The following is a 15921-nucleotide window of genomic DNA, read 5'->3' as shown; positions in this document are numbered from 1 at the left end:
GTTCTCAGCTGTGTTCTAGTTAGGTGAGGCGGCTGAATAATGGGGTAGCCAAAAGTGTTGTATAATGCTTTATTTTAACATCAAATGCTGTTTAAACATTTATTTACTTTCTTCTATGTACTTATTCCATTGTATTAGTTCTTTTTAGTTTCTTAGTTCTTAGTTCCTCCAACCTCCTCCTACTGAATGCACTCTCTACTTCTACCTTCTATTACAGTTCCCATTAAAATGGGTTTTCTGATTTATGAAATATACCCTAGCTTTTCTATTTTTCTCTTTTATTTTGACTTTTCTACATTTTGCCTTCTTTTTTTCTCTATTATTTTTCTCTTCTCCCCTCTTTTTTTCTTGATTTTATGTCAAGATAACATTTGAAATAACTTAACCAATACTTGTACTTTTAGTTTAAAACATTTCTTAATTAGATTTTTCAGATACTATTTGTTAATGGAGTTTCTGTCCCCGGGTATCATTTATTTATAAAAATGGTTGACTGTTGTGGCTGTTAGGAATACATCGTAGATTCAAACATAATTACTTTAGAGTCCAACATACCAAGGATTTCTAATCAAAATACAAAGTTTAATGGTAAGCATTATCAAAACTTGGTAATGTCAGGAACCTAAAAATAACTCAGACAACAAAATGTGCAGACTTTATAGCCTATTATTTATGAAACCATATTTGTCAATTAATTTTACTGGGATTTATTTACTTTTTGTAATTCTACTATGATTTTTCTCAGAAACTTAATCTCCACTTATCCGTACTCAGCTGCCTTTTACTAAAAGATAGGAGCAGATGATTCATAAAATTTATTTTTCAATTTATTTTAAAAATTAGTGCTGCCATATTGAAGGGCATTCTCACATTATGTATCAGAAAAACTGTAAAAGATATTCATATCCACTGACTCAGTTTACCTCGTGAGCTTATCTTAAGTAATCAGAGTTATGTCCCAAGTTTTATGTATATTTGTTGTAACACTTTTTAATAATGTATGAAAAACCTAAAACAGCTTATAGTGTTCAACAGTGAAAGCTTAGTTAAGGTTTGAGACATTCACATAATTTAATGTAATGCACTTAAAAATGTTTCAGATGAAAATGCATAAATGCAATACGGATTTAAGCAAAAATTTAGTATATACATAACCCAAACCAAACCAAACCCAGTACCATCAAGTCGATTCTGACTCATAGCGACCCTATAGGACAGAGTAGAATTGGCCCATACAGTTTCCAAGGAGCGCCTGGCGGATTCGAACTGCCGACCCTTTGATTAGCAGGCATAGCACTTAACCACTACGCCACCAGGGTTTCTAGTATAGAGAAAGGAAGTACAGAAAAATGATAGCAGGAATTTTCTCTAGGCTGTAGGACAATGATTTGATGACGATATTATTAACAATTTAGAATACTTACAAATTTGTGTGTTTGATAGACCACCCGGAGTCGTCAGGGAAACGTTGACCTGAGATTCTTTCTACATATTTTTGCCCAAGATTGGCTGTTCTCACTAACATTTCAATTGTTTGCTTCCTCGAAGTTTTATTAACAGACTATAGAGAAGTCCCCTTTTGAAGTTACAGTTAATCAGGTTCACCTGTTTAAAACTTAGCCTCCTCTGCTATAGTCTTTTAACAACCTGTCCCTGCGTATTTATCCTCCCTGGTTTCTGTTGGAAACCCTGGTGGCATAGTGGTTAAGTGCTACAGCTGTTAACCAAGAAGTCGGCAGTTCGAATCCGCCAGGTGCTCCTTGGAAACTCTACGGGGCAGTTCTACTCTGTCCTATAGGGTCGCTGTGAGTCGGAATCGACTTGACGGCAGTGGGTTTCGTTTGGTTTTTTTGGTTTCTGTTAACTATCCCTTCTCTCCATTAGATGGATTGACTATACTGAATAGGTGATGCCCATATTTACATTTCTCACATAATCAAAATATTTCAGAACTAGAAACAACTAAGAGATAAGCCCTAAAATTGTATTTTATGAATAAGAAACAAAGAAAAACAACCAAACAAAAACCAAGGAGGTCTGAAGACTTGCCTATGGTAGTCCTGGCTGAACCAACACTAGCACTCAGGGTGTCACCCTGACTTCAGGAATGGTACAGGAATGTCTACCACATGCGCTTGGATAAAGTAATATACAAGTATTTATAAACATACAGATGTGTATTTGTGCTTTTGTGGGTTGGATTGCTCAGTTTGCAGGAAGATGACAGGTGATGAGAGCTTCTTGCAAAAGCGTTTGGTTGGTCCTGTGGGAAAGAAAGGGTAGTGGATGCAGGACAGCTGCAACCAGTGAAGCCAGGGTCCTTAACACCAGAACAACAAAATCAAAACATACAGCGATGGTGGATTAGTAGCATTATTTTGCCCATTACACAAAGGGCAGAATATTTTTTTAAGTGTATACACATGTGCATTTAAGGGTTTGATTGTGGGGTTTTCACAAGGGGGAAAGCCTACATTTTTTTTTTTTTTTTTGGCTGGAAACAACTAATGGGGATTAGCATACCTTTTTTCAGAGGTGTATAAATAGAAAGAGAATTACTGGGGAAATTAACCTGTGATCTGGGAGATAATTTACTCTCTAATGCCAGGAGGGTTTCAGACTTTAATTAGAGGACTAGTTTAATTTTTTGATATTTTTATTAAATTTTACTGTCTCATTTACTTCTTTGGTAAGATTTTTATATGTATATAATAAATCACACTAGCTTACATTCATTATTTGTTTTACTTCAATTAAGGTTAAAAAATTAACAATAATATATTTAGTGTTATAAAAACATAAAAGAGAAGCCTAATTTAAAAATTAAAAGAAGTTACTATTTTAAACTAGTAGCTCAAGAAATAATGAATTTCTTCACTATGCCTTCAGTTTTTGGGTCTAGCAGTATTCCTAAGGAGCCCTGATGGCACACTGATTAAGAGCTTGGCTGCTAACTGAAAGCTCAGTGGTTTGCACCCACCAGCTGTTCCACGGGAGAAAGATGTGGCAGTCTGCTTCCATACCAATTACAGCCTTGGAAACCCTATGGGGAAGTTCTGTGCTGTCTGTAGGGTCGCTATGAGTCAGAATCGACTTGGTGGCAAACTTAAGTGAAGTTTGGTGGGGTTATTTTAGCAGTATTCGTGTTATTAAAACAAACATGTTTTTGCTTGTTCTCTTACTATTATGATCCTATTAAATTATAGTTTCTTTTTGTGTGTATGTGTGTTTATTTTACTGCTTGAATCTATTTATATGTCCTAGTAATTAAAAAAAAAAATTTTTCTTTTTTTTTAGTAATTAAGTATAATTAATTTTTTTTTTTAGTAATTAAGTATATTTAGTAATTAAGTATAATTAAGTATAGCTGAAAATAATAACTTTTTTGGGTGGTTAGTTATTTCACTAAGGAGTCCTGGTGGTGCAATGGTTAACTGCTAGGCTGTTAACCAAAAGGTTGGTTAGAACCCACCCGGCCACTTCGAGGAAGAAAGACCCAGCGATCTGCTGCTGTAAAGACTACAGCCAAGAAGATCCTATGGAATAGTTCTACTCTGTCACTTGGGGTTGCTATGAGATGGAATCGATTCGACAACACCTAACAACAAGTCATTTCACTATCCAGTCACACCCTTTTTTTACTCCGAATTAGTTATAGATTTGTCCGTGTGCGTGTATGTTTTCGTGCTCATACACACTTATGCACTTGGGCAGCTAAAGTCTCTGGTTTTTCTACCATTAGTAGACACAAGTTAATAACTCGTTAGATTATCAGTTATGAATACATTGGGTGGCAGCAGAAAACTTGACGAAATGTGACTTAAACACACTGGAATTTATTTTTCTCAAGTAAAAATAAGTTCAGAGGCTGGTACCATGACTTAAGGATAATCTTTCAAGACTTCAGTTGCTCCAGTCTTCCTGCTCTGCCATCTGGCTTGCTTCCTCCAGGTCATAAGATGTCTGCTCTGCCTCAGGCCTCACGTATTCATTCCCGGCAGAACGAAGAAAGAGGTGCCTCTGTCAGGAAAGCAAAAGCTTTTCCAGAAATCCACTCCAGAGTTACAGTGTGCAATGGGAAGTCATTTTTTAAGCTGAGCACAGTGCTGTTCTAAACACAATCAGGGTTCAGTTAGAAAGTGAAAAGATACAGACATTGAGTCAGCACCTTACAGTGTCTGCCATTGCCCATGTTGACTCTCTGTTTCATTCAGATTTAATGAATGATTATTTTTCTCATTCTAAGAATCCCCTTCCCACCCCCACAAAAACCGCTGCTGTCGAGTCAATTCCAGGTCTTAGCGACACTATAGGACACAGTAGAACTGCCACGTCTTTCTCCTGTCAGCGGATGGGTTCAAACCGCCAACCTTTTGGTTAGCAGCTGCGTGTTTAACCACTGCACCACCAGGGCTCCTCTATTATAAGAATAGCAGCCAGCTATTGAAAAATTAAATCACTTGTGCTCTTCCCACCTTTGAAAATCATCATTGCTAACATCTTCAAGGCTCTGTGTCTGCAGCCTTGAACTGGGATCTGCTGTTCTGTATCTAATTGCTGGCAGGATGGTTCTGCTTATAAACTTGTTGATTCATCCAAATACAGATATGTCCAGAGCTAAGTAGCTTTGTCTTCAATTTACTTGTTTTGATCAGAGTTATCATTATTTTCCCAGCCTTAGAATAACCCTTTATTTCCCAATCCAGTTTGCCATCGACTGTATGTATAGCTCTTGGATTGAGATGTTCTGTATTTGACCCTCTCTTCCCCCACTGTTATGCAGTAAACCACATTCTCACTACCCCATTTGTGCATCGTTTGTAAGGTTTTCTAGCTGGCATCTCCATTTCCATTATTCTTTAATTCATTCTGCAGGTCATTAGTAGTCTGATCTTCTTGGGACCTCATTTTCTAAATATTTTTTCCCTACTTTAGAGTTTTTAGTAGGTTTCTAGACCAAATCCAGTTTTGTTTTTTTTTTCCTGTTTCAAAGCTTCCTTTTGTTACAGATAATTTTCTTACTCTGTTTTTATTTCCTGATATAAATTTTCCTAGTCAAAATGTTCTCCTCACTGACCTGTTGCCTGCTTACCACCACTACTAACATATACACTGTGTGAATTCCTGTCCTACAGATGTTTATCCTACTCTTCTGTGGTTGCATCAAAACCTGTTTTGACCTCATTCTTCCAAATCTTATCTTTCAAGGCCTAGCTTTTAGAACTTAAGTCCTGCCTGTGTGTTTTATATCTAAACTATATTTTGAAGGCATACAGTATAATGGGATTTACTTTGGAGTCAGACAATGTGGGTTTAAATCTTGATTTGGCCACTTACTAGCCTTTTTACATCAAACAAATTAACCTTCCTAAGCTACAGTTTCCTTATTTGTAAAATTTAAATAGTTACACACAGACATACACTGTTGTGAGGTAAAACAAGGTAATGTTATGTAAGCGTGGTAGCACTTAGTATTAGGTTTGGTTGTATGAAAACAAAACCCCACAATAATAGTGTCTTAAAGTTGTAGTTTATTCTTCTCTTATATAAAAGAAATGTAGAGGTAGGTAGTCCAGGACTAGTAGTACTTCAACACGTTCATCAGGGACTCAGGCTTTCTCTGTCCTTGCCTTCTCCAATGCTAATGCTAATGCTACCTCAAGATGACTACATGGTCCTAGGTGGACTGGAGCTCTAGCTATCGTAGTTGCATTCCACACAAAAAACGGAGCAATAGAGTAAGGAAAAAAGAGCCTACTTTTCAGTTTCATCAGCTTCCTTTAACAAGCCTTCCTGGAAGTCCCTAATAGCTTTTCTGCTTAAAATCTTATTGGCCAGAACTTAGTCATATGGCTATACCGTACTAAAGGGAGGCTGGAAATTGTAATCTCTTAGTTGGGTGTGTTGTTGCACCAAATAAAATCAGTGCCCTGTTAGAAAGAAGAGGATAATGAATACTGGGGTGGCTGTCAGCACACTTGGCCATCGTTACCCATTACGGTGCCTGGCACTTGATGGAATTTAATAAATATTCTGTAGGCCTCTGTTCTTTGTGTTTTATTTGGAGTTAGCTCTTAACTCGTCTTTGCTTTATATGTACTTTTTCCAGCTGTGTGGTTAAGGACCATATATCATACTTCTTTCTTGTGCTTCACAACACCTAGCAGAGTGCTTGGCACTTGGATCGATAGTAGGAACTTTGTATGTAATTCGTTAAGTAATGATTTTAGATTCACACTTCTATCAGCCTCTTACTGGATTCCCCCCCACCCCCCGCCGTGTATTCAAAACTTCTCCATCAGCTACTAACTAGCAGCTGTTGTGAAAGGGTACATTGAAGATTTTTGTTCTTTTGGTAGTTTACTGTATTTGTCTTAAAAATTACCTTGTAGAGTTGATAATCTAACATTTTATCCTTCTTTGATTAATTTTTTTTTTTTAATTTTTCTACATCTAGTACTTCAGGATAAATTTCCTATATTGAACCAAAAGAGTAACGCACATATATGTACATTACATACGTCTGTTGCACACAGCTGTCTAATACACCTGTTAACTAAGAATGTAGGGAGTATGATTTTTTCAAATGCAGTTTTTGGCAAGACCTCAGGAAATTAATGATTTCTCTGTTCAACTTACTTGTTTGTCAGGAAGCTTAATAGTTTAAAAAAGTTAAGGGCACATTTCTTCACCAAATTGTTCTTGAGCTCCTGGTTATTTTTCTTTTTCTGCCCAACGGTAGATGAGAGAGGACTAACTTATGGGACACAGGAAACTCTCTCTTGCCAAGAAGATAAAGAGATAATAGTAGTGCTGGAAATGTCTTTTCTTGCTGATTGGGCCAGACTTTATGTAAAAATAGGGTCTTCCAGTTTCAAAGTATCTTGGAATGTAAGAGTTTATATGGGCTCTTTTACTTCCACTTTGGAACTTACCAAATGGAGTATTTTAAACATACTCTATGTTCTCTTTACATTTATTCCTTCACAGGTATACATCACATCATGAGTATATGAATCTACACATGTATATGTAATACCTTTCTTTCATACTCCCACCAGTAATTTGCAAATATTTTCATGTACTCAAACATGCATATGTCATACATAAATGCATATTCAGATGCTAAGAATTAAAGAAGGGTATGCTGGTACAAATTCTTCTTGGAACAAAGTGAGGTATAAATAAATAAAAAAGTTCTATATTACCCAGTTATGCACACTCAAAAAAGAGCACATAAGTAAATGTACATGAAAGGTGATTTGATTTGATGTTTAGGTAGAATAGTAAGTGGATGGGAAGGAAGCCATTCATCAGCAAAGTGAATATAGTGATTTCTCTGTGCATATTCGGCTCACAAATTTGTTTGTCAGGAAGCTCAACAGTTTGAAAAAAGCTTTGCCAAGTTGTTTTTGAGCTCGTGGTTGTTTTTCCTTTTCTCCCTAACTGTGGAAGAGAAGAGAGGAATAACTGTCTGGGCATATAAACAGCAATGTTAATAAGAAAGAGTAGTTCTAATAGTAATTAAAAATCATAATACCTTTATAATATTTTTAATAATTTTTTAAACTGGTATAACATGACGTATAGCCATTTAAAAAAAAAATTGGTATTTCTTTATAGTTTGACTTTTTGGTTTTGTTCTCATAGATGTTTTCTCCCAGATGTCAGATTCCAATGGCTTAATGATATTTAGCAAGTTTGACCAGTTTCTGAAGGAAGTTCTGAAGCTCCCAACAGCTGTCTTTGAAGGGCCATCTTTTGGTTACACAGAGCACTCAGTCCGCACCTGTTTTCCACAGCAGGTAAGGACAGTTTTAAAGAATCTAGGGCTAGAGGAGCGCTCATTTGTCCCTCCGTCTTTTACTAGATTTCACCACATTGCTTCCAGTCCAGGAATATAGGTCTTAATAGGGGAGGAGAAGGAGCTTTAAATTGGGGGGGAATTGAACAGAAAAAGGAGGAGGGGAAATAAAAAATTCACTTAAGAACTCTTTTTTGGGGGGAAGGGATCTTTACTGAAAATAATGATAACATTTGAAATATTTTAAATTACTGAAATTTTAAAGAAAAATGCTTAAGATGTTATATTATTGCTACTAAGCATATGTCACATTCCCAAGTGAATTTTTAAAACTGTGAAATACAGGGATTTCGATACTAAACTATCGGTATTTCCTGAGCACTGAAGACAGAGAATGCCGTACAGCTCTCAACTGCCAGCAAAACATCCCTCAGTGGTGCACTGCCATTTTCTTATGAAACAAAATGGGTTTGGGTTACTATTTGTGGGTTTCTTTTCGTGGTCTTGACCTAGAGGTTGGTATGAGTGTGTTCCCGTGATCTTAACTGTGTCTCAAAGAGTTGGGAGCAGAGCAGACTCTGGGTGTAGCATCCATACGTTCAGGTAGAGATTAGATAAAAGGGGCTTACTGCTAAACTTAGAAAGTTCTGGAAAGCAAGGAATTTAAAAAATCTGTGATAAAACCAGTGGGTAAAAGACGAATAAGAAACAGCGTATTGATGTAACCTGAAAGTACCTCCATATAAGACACTTGTTAATTACAAAGGGAACATAGTAACTTTACAGTGGAGGGACCTGTTGGATACCACCTGAGCCAAATGGTCAAAGTCCATATCACCAGTAATGGGATACACTGATTTCATGGGCCTCTTGGTAAGATGTGCTGGAAGTACACAGTGTCACTTCTTGGTGCTCCTGCCAAAAATGTATAACCTGAAGTGAATCTTGAGGAAACATCAAGCGCAAATCCAAATAAAGAGGTTTCTACAAAATAACAGATCTGTGTGCTTCAGAAGGGTCTGCGGGCAGCACAAACAGTTTGCACCCAGCTGCTGTCCTGAAGGTTGTAGTTTGAACCTATCCAGAAGCGCCTTGGGAGGAAGGCCTGGTAATCTACATCAGTAGTGATTACAGCGAAGATCCTTTGCTGTGAGACCGGAAGAACTGGATGCTGCCTGGCTACCAAAGATTCTGTAGAAGAGTCTTGATCAAAAGGGGGAAAATGCAGAACAGGTTCAAATTCTCATGGACTCTAGACTTTCTGGAGCTGTGGGAGGTGGATGGACCCCTGAAACTGTTGCCCTGAGATAGTCTTTAACCTTAAACCAAAAATATCCCCTGAAATCATCTTAAAACCAAGCAATAGTTTAGCCTAACTAGGAAAAACCTGCCTTGAGTATTATGCTGTTATAAGAACTGTCTGTATGGGATCAGATTGACAACAGCAACTGGAAAGATAGGAGTCTTAGGGGGCAGTGAGTTTATGTTAATGGGGAGGAACAACTCAGAAAAGGAGGGTGAGAATGGTTGCACAACTCCAAGAATGTAATCAATGTCACAAAATTGTACATGTAGAAACTTGAATTGCTGTATGTTTTGCTGTATATTTTCAACAACAACGAAATAAATAAAATTTGGGGGAAAAAAATTAAAAAGATTACAGCCAAGAAAACCCCATGGAGCACCATCCTACTCTGTAAAATATGGGGTCACCATGAGTCAAAATCGACTCCATGGCAACAGATTTTATTTTATTTATTATTTTTTTTAATGTTTCAAAAACATCAATGTCATGAAAGAAAGTGTTCAAGATTAAAGGAGTCTTAGTCATGAAAAATGACTGAGCTCATGACTCAGGATTTCCTTTCATTATACAGGTCATTATTGGGACATTTGCAAAAGTCCAAATAAGTTCTGTAGATTAGATGATAGTATTCTGTTAATGAATATTAATTTTTAAAAATATCTATATAGTAATTATATAAGAGGATGTCCTGATTTCTAGGAAATCCAACCTGTTTAAGTCTTTAAGGGTAGAGGAACATCTCTTCCCCAGTGTGGATGTTTGGAGAATATGGGTTAAGGGTAAACGGGAACTATTTTTGTAACCATGCAACATTGTTATAAGTCTGAAATTATGTAAAAATTAAAGTAAAAAAGGAGCAAATCCGAAGGTTTGAGAGGTGAAAGGATATTGTGACCTCAGTCCTATTGGCTTGTGATACTTTGATTCACAAAAGAACCAAAAAAACAAACTCTTTTTACATTTAAAGTTAAATTATATTTATCTGAATTCAGACTTCCAAACAATATTTTACAGTTTGTTTTTGGTCACTCAGCTTTAGCATTGAAGATAGCACCCATAATACCAGAGTTATTTTTAGTAACTTGTGAAACGACATCCTTTTGAAATTTGTACCTGCTTTGGCTGATTGTTTTTGTGCAAATTAAGCTCTGTACACGATTAATTTTTTTTATCTCAGCATAAGTGGCAGTTTCAGCTTTTAGCATATTAAAAATATCTCTATGCTTTAATTTATTCTAATAAAAGCATAGTTTGCTATTTTTCCCTCCCGAATATGCATTTCCAAATGATATGAAGCTATCTAAACATATCCTGGTACAAGAATGTCCTGCAAGTATTGAAATGCCCTTCAGGGATTTAAGTGAGGATGAGTATGATGAGGAGAGGATGAGTATGATGAGGAGAGGATGAGGAAACTATGAGTGACTGTCCTGCGTTTTCCATTCAGAGCTCATCTGTGCAGCTGCTGCTGCTTTTGTGGTACCGTCATTCCAAATGGTTGCCCGCGCAGACTCTGGGGTGGTCTTACATGTGATGCTGTATGTGACATTTCACAAAAGGTGTTACCTGGAGGTCAGACTAAAATTTATTCAAGTTTTGGAATGCTACAGCTGAGTAAAATAGTGTCAGAATGGGAAATAGATTATATATAAATAAATTTCAGTGAAGAACATCACATAATACTTAGAAATGGATCACAATTATGTGGAATGCTAAACCTAATCTTTTATTTATAATATGAGTACTTTAATGAGTACCTACTATTGGAATAAATGTTGTTTATTTAAAATGTTGAAGAATACAGAAAATTTCTAGTTATTTCTAAGGATGCTATCTAGAATTCTGCGGAAGCCCTAGTGGTGCAGTGGTTAAGAGTTTGGCTGCTAACCAAAAGGTTGGCAGTTTGAATCCACCAGTCACTCCTTGGAAACCCTAAGGGGCAGTTCTACTCTGTCCTGTAGGGTCTCTGTGAGTCGGAATTGACTTGACAGCCATGGGTTTTTTTTGTTTATCTATGATTCTGTAGGTTATTTTATGACATAACTCTTGAGGCGTTTGAACTCCCAACCTGACTGTCGCTTTTCTCCTGCTTCAGACTCCTGTAAAATCTGTCTGTGTCTTGATCTATGCCAGATTTGGGAAAGTCAAAGAAGCTTATCCCAGTCTAGATGGAACTTGAGTTTTCTGAAGTCCACGAAGAAGATAAAAAAGAAACCTCTGAAGAAATAGAAAGTGCTGATCGGGTAACCAAAAAGTGAAACTGTTTGGACATAGTTTCAAAATGCAGCACGCGTTAAATACAATGAGTTTGGGTTTCTTTATGAACGTGGGCTTTACCCATGTAGTGTGTTTTCCCACAGTATGCATTTCTCTGATGTGACTGAGCTCACACACCATCAGGTGGAGGGCAATGATGTGGACGTTACATAGAAATTGGGTTGGTTCATACGCACCTTTCCCCAGCATATAGATATCTTGGGCTGGACAAAGAAGTGACCACAATTAAAGAGAAAGTGTGACTGAAAACATTCCTTTAGTGAAAGAAGTCACTGATTTAGAGGAGTCATGAACTGCTTTACTTTCTACAACGTTATGATGATAAAACTGTGAGTACGGATGAAAAAGCTGTGAAGACATTTCCACAACTGTGTTTTAAAAAAAAAAAGATCCAAGTAAGCTCTCTGCTGGATCTGATTTTTAGTTTTGATGAAACCAATCTTGGAAGTTGTATGACCTCAAGGACCCTTATCATGAAGAAAGGAAAAAGTGCCCCAAAATGTAAGACTGAAAGGTGTCATCTGATAGTGACTCTTGGTGGAAATGCCTGTGAAGATTTAGTGGTGCTGGTATTGTTATTAACATTGTTACTTTTTAGTGGCTTGTTCTTGCCCTGGTTTTCTCATATGTCTTATTATTGTTAATTCTGCAATTTTGCACATTGTGTAGTTTTCCAGAAATGCATTTGGTGCATTATAGCAAAAATGCTTTTTGTAATGATATGCAGAGAATTGTGTTTGTTTATTTTAATGTAGTTTTAATTCTCTTCTAAAGAACAGTTTTTGCCTGCTTTTCACAAGCTAGCCCAAAATAAGAGATACAGATTTTTGTAATTCAGTGGTTTTAGGAACAAAGCAAAAATTGAAAGCATTTGTAAATTAATTTGACAGAATACGTCTACGAGAATAGCTCAAATTCAGGCACCCACAATGCCAAATGTGGATGAAGATGTGGCACAACCACAGCTCGCAGACATTATCAGCGGGAGTATAAAATGGCACAACCTTGTGGAGGAAAACATGGTGGTTCCGTAAAACCAAAACAGGCCCATGACTTAGCTGCTCCACTCCTAGGTATTTACCTGAGAGAATTGAAAACTATGTCCACAAAATGACTTCCAAAAGAATACCTATAACAGCCTTAGTCAAAATAGTCCCGAACTGGAAGCAGTGAGGTGTCTACCATAATAAAATGTTGGGGGAAAGGTTATTTCAAGAGCTAACAGGCCTGGAATTTGCTTCAAAATAATTCATTTTGGAAGGAGTGAAGGCATAGAGGGAATAATTAGCGATATGTTGAGAATTACTGAAGCTTGATAATCAGCATATTGTACTATTGTCTTTACTTTGGTAGAGTTTTTAAAATTATAGGATTAGAAAAATTAATCCTAGTAGTAAATTTGTAATTGTAATTATTGTCTGAACAAAATACAGTGTTAATGTAGCTCCCCAAGCATGATCTTTTGGTGAGTATACCAGATATATTAATATTGTTCTACATTTATCAACTAACAGACTGACTTTAGAGGCTTAAAAATTATTCAAAACTAACAGTGAATATAACTAACTTCTCCCGTATTTTGTCTAAACTTTCAGGGTTTTAGAAGTATTATATTCTCCTTAGAAAGATAATTGCTACTTGTTTTATTATTTATTTTCTAAGTCTTCATATTGAATTTAACTTGAAGAACTCAACCCAGGGAATTTTAAATTTGATACGTGTTTTTATGAAAGGGAAACTTAAATAAGCAAAAGAAAAGATAGATACTGGAGAGCGATGGGGGAGAAGAGAACGGGATAGGAAAGAGAAGCATTCTTTCTGTTAGCATGTCCAGGAGATACTGTTGCTCTTCCCGGATTCAGAGAAAGTGGGAAGTTGGAATAATGTAATGTGCCTGCATTATTGCTGATGGACTTTCAGACTCGCAAGAATATTTCATGCCTAGAGATGTCCTCTGGTTACACTTTGACCAACATAGGTTCTTTAGCTATATGCCAAAATTACTTTTCTTTTGGCTTTATCTTTGGAGTGAGATGTTGTCTGGATATTCTGACCTTGTTTTCCTGAACATTGAGTAAAGTTTGGCAAGAATAGCCTTGCACATCTATGGGTGCGTTTATAGGTAGTGTAGTTATGGAGATTTTACAGTCTCCGTTAAAAAGCCAGTTGCCACTGAGTCAGTTCCGACTCATGGCAGCCACGTGTGTGTCAGAGCAGAACTGTGCTCCATCGGGTTTTCAGTGGCTGATTTTTCGGAAGTAAATCACTTGGCCTTTTTCCAAGGTACCTCTGGGTGGATTCGACCCTCCAGCCTTTTAGTTAGCAGCCGAGCACATTAACCGTTTGCATCACCCAGAGACTCCTACAGCCTCCTTTAGCAAGCAACCCTTTATTGCCGTATAATCTAGCATAGCTTATTACCAAATTTCATTGGTTTTTTTCCCCTACATTTTACTGTCTTAATCTCTGATACATCATAAGTCAATGGCATCTTACATTGCTGTTGGTTAGGCAGTGGTCATGACGTGGCTGTTATTTCCTGCACATGCATAAACCACTCATAGCTGTTTATACTGCTATCATTTCAGTTGTTACCACTTTTGGTACTGTATGTGTTGTCATTTAAATGGCCTCAGAAAGAGTGTACCATCTTTGACCTTGAACAGAAAGTTATTGTATACATAGAAGAGCAAGAACACAGAAGGGAATAAATTTTATATTAGTGAACCAAATGTTTGTAATTGGAGGAATGCCACATTTTCTTACAAAGCAACAATCAGGTAATTTACAGAACCTTAAAAGCCTTTAAAAAAAAAAAAACCTTAAAGCCTTTATAAAAAAAAAAAAAAAAGGAAATAGATGAAGCTGAATTTTTGTTTGCTGTTGAGATATGGGCAAAAGAATTTATTGTCACTCGAAGCAGTACCACTGAAGGCAGAAGAAATTGCCAAATCCTTCTGAATAGATGAAAGAAATTTCAATTCATCAAAAAGCTGGTGTGACCAATTCACGTCATGAAGGATTGCTCTTAATCAGGTCACTGAGTTAATTTAATTGGCTGAATGTTTTTTTTAGTGGTAGGGAAAAAAATTTGATGGTATATCTTGCAAGTGACAGTATCTTATATGGATGAAATACAGCAAATACAAAATGGATTTTAGGATCAGGTCCATAGTAACAATGCTCATATCCTTGGCATTAATAGATATTGCGGAGACCTAGAAATGAGGTTTTGTTCTAGTTGGACCAATGGAAGAGAGTATCTTACTAATTGATTCTTTAGATAGAAATGACAGGCGGCTCCAAGATGGTTTTCTTTTATTAAAACACATTTTGGTTAGGTAGCTATGCTTGTTGTATACCTGCTACAGGAAAGGCCCCCGCCTCTCAGTTATGAGTCATGAGCTGAACGTAGGTCCTGATGTGGTTGATCATGTTTTCTTGCCCAAGGCCTGTGGGCAGAGCTGAAAGCTGCTAGGCAGGGAGTGTTGGGAGCTGTTGGTTCAGCCCTTTCTCCGGTGTGCACTGGTGGCACAGACTAGCATGCACAGCCATTCTGTACCTCTGATAACCCTCTCCTGTCCCAGTGCCTTCTTGTTTGCTAGTCTTCAGATAAAAAAATTTCTCACCAAAAAATTGAGGACTTCGGTCTCCTAGTCACTTCAGTTAGTGGCCCAACGGCAGCCTGAGTCAGAGGACTATGCCTGCTCAGCTATTGGTTTTGTTTTATTATTCCTTTCAATCACGAGTAAATTTTAAAATGTCATTTTAAAACAAAGCTCTGCTGGTGTCCTCTTCTTGCTTAAAAAACTCCCATTATTCTATATTGTCTATTGAATGAGGTTCTTAACATAGCAGTCATGGTGCTTGTCAGTCCAGCCCCATCTTGTCTTTACACCATCATTTCTTGTTGCTCCTACCCCCACACACCCCATCTTCTGACCTACTCTTGTCCCTCACTATGCTATGGGGGTTCTTTTTGGATATTGCCATAAACCAAAACCCGTTGCTGTCAAGTCAATTCTGACTTATAGCGACCCTGTAGAACAGAGTAGAACTGCCCGATAGAGTTTCCAAGGAGTAGCTGGTGGATTTGAACTGCTGACCTTTTGGTTAGAAGCCAAACTCTTAACCACTGTATCATCAATTCCCACTAGCAACGTGTGAAATTGTCTGTTTCTTCATAGCCTTGCCAACAGCATCTGTTGTTACACTTTTGAATTTTTGCCAGTCTGACAGGTGAGAAATGCTATCTCAGTAGTTTTAAATTGCTTTTCTCTTATTTTGAGTAATGCGTATTTTGAATGGGTAAAAGCAGTCACACTTACTATCTTTGTCTGTGCCAATAACCGTTAAACTTCTCTCTCTCTACCAACAAAAACCTCATGTTTCAAATTCCAGCTAAAATATCACATCTTCTGTGATGCTCTTAATCTTTTAATGTAGGATTAATTGTTCCCTCTTCTGTACTCCCACAGCATGTTATATATAGCTCAGTTATGCCTGAAGGGATGACACTTGTTCTTCAGCTTTA

At 37.1% G+C, this 15921-nt stretch overlaps 1 protein-coding gene across 15 annotated transcripts in view; it reads left to right on the top strand.

The window, feature by feature from the left end:
• Positions 1-15921, top strand: part of DTNB (dystrobrevin beta) — a 422608-nt gene that overhangs the window by 136886 nt on the left and 269801 nt on the right. For all 15 annotated transcript variants that reach the window (XR_007519619.1, XM_049903708.1, XM_049903702.1 and 12 more), the window contains one exon: positions 7651-7805. Coding sequence is in view for 14 of the 15 variants with exons in the window: in XM_049903708.1 (XP_049759665.1) it covers positions 7651-7805 (155 nt within the window). In the remaining variant the exon portion in view is untranslated. The remainder of the gene's footprint in view (positions 1-7650; positions 7806-15921) is intronic.

This window comes from Elephas maximus, chromosome 12 (genome assembly GCF_024166365.1).
Source record: "Elephas maximus indicus isolate mEleMax1 chromosome 12, mEleMax1 primary haplotype, whole genome shotgun sequence".
In the NCBI taxonomy this organism is placed as follows: Eukaryota; Metazoa; Chordata; class Mammalia; order Proboscidea; family Elephantidae; genus Elephas; species Elephas maximus.
The sequence above is the reverse complement of the archived record's forward strand: the minus strand, read 5'-3'. Positions and strand labels throughout refer to the sequence as shown.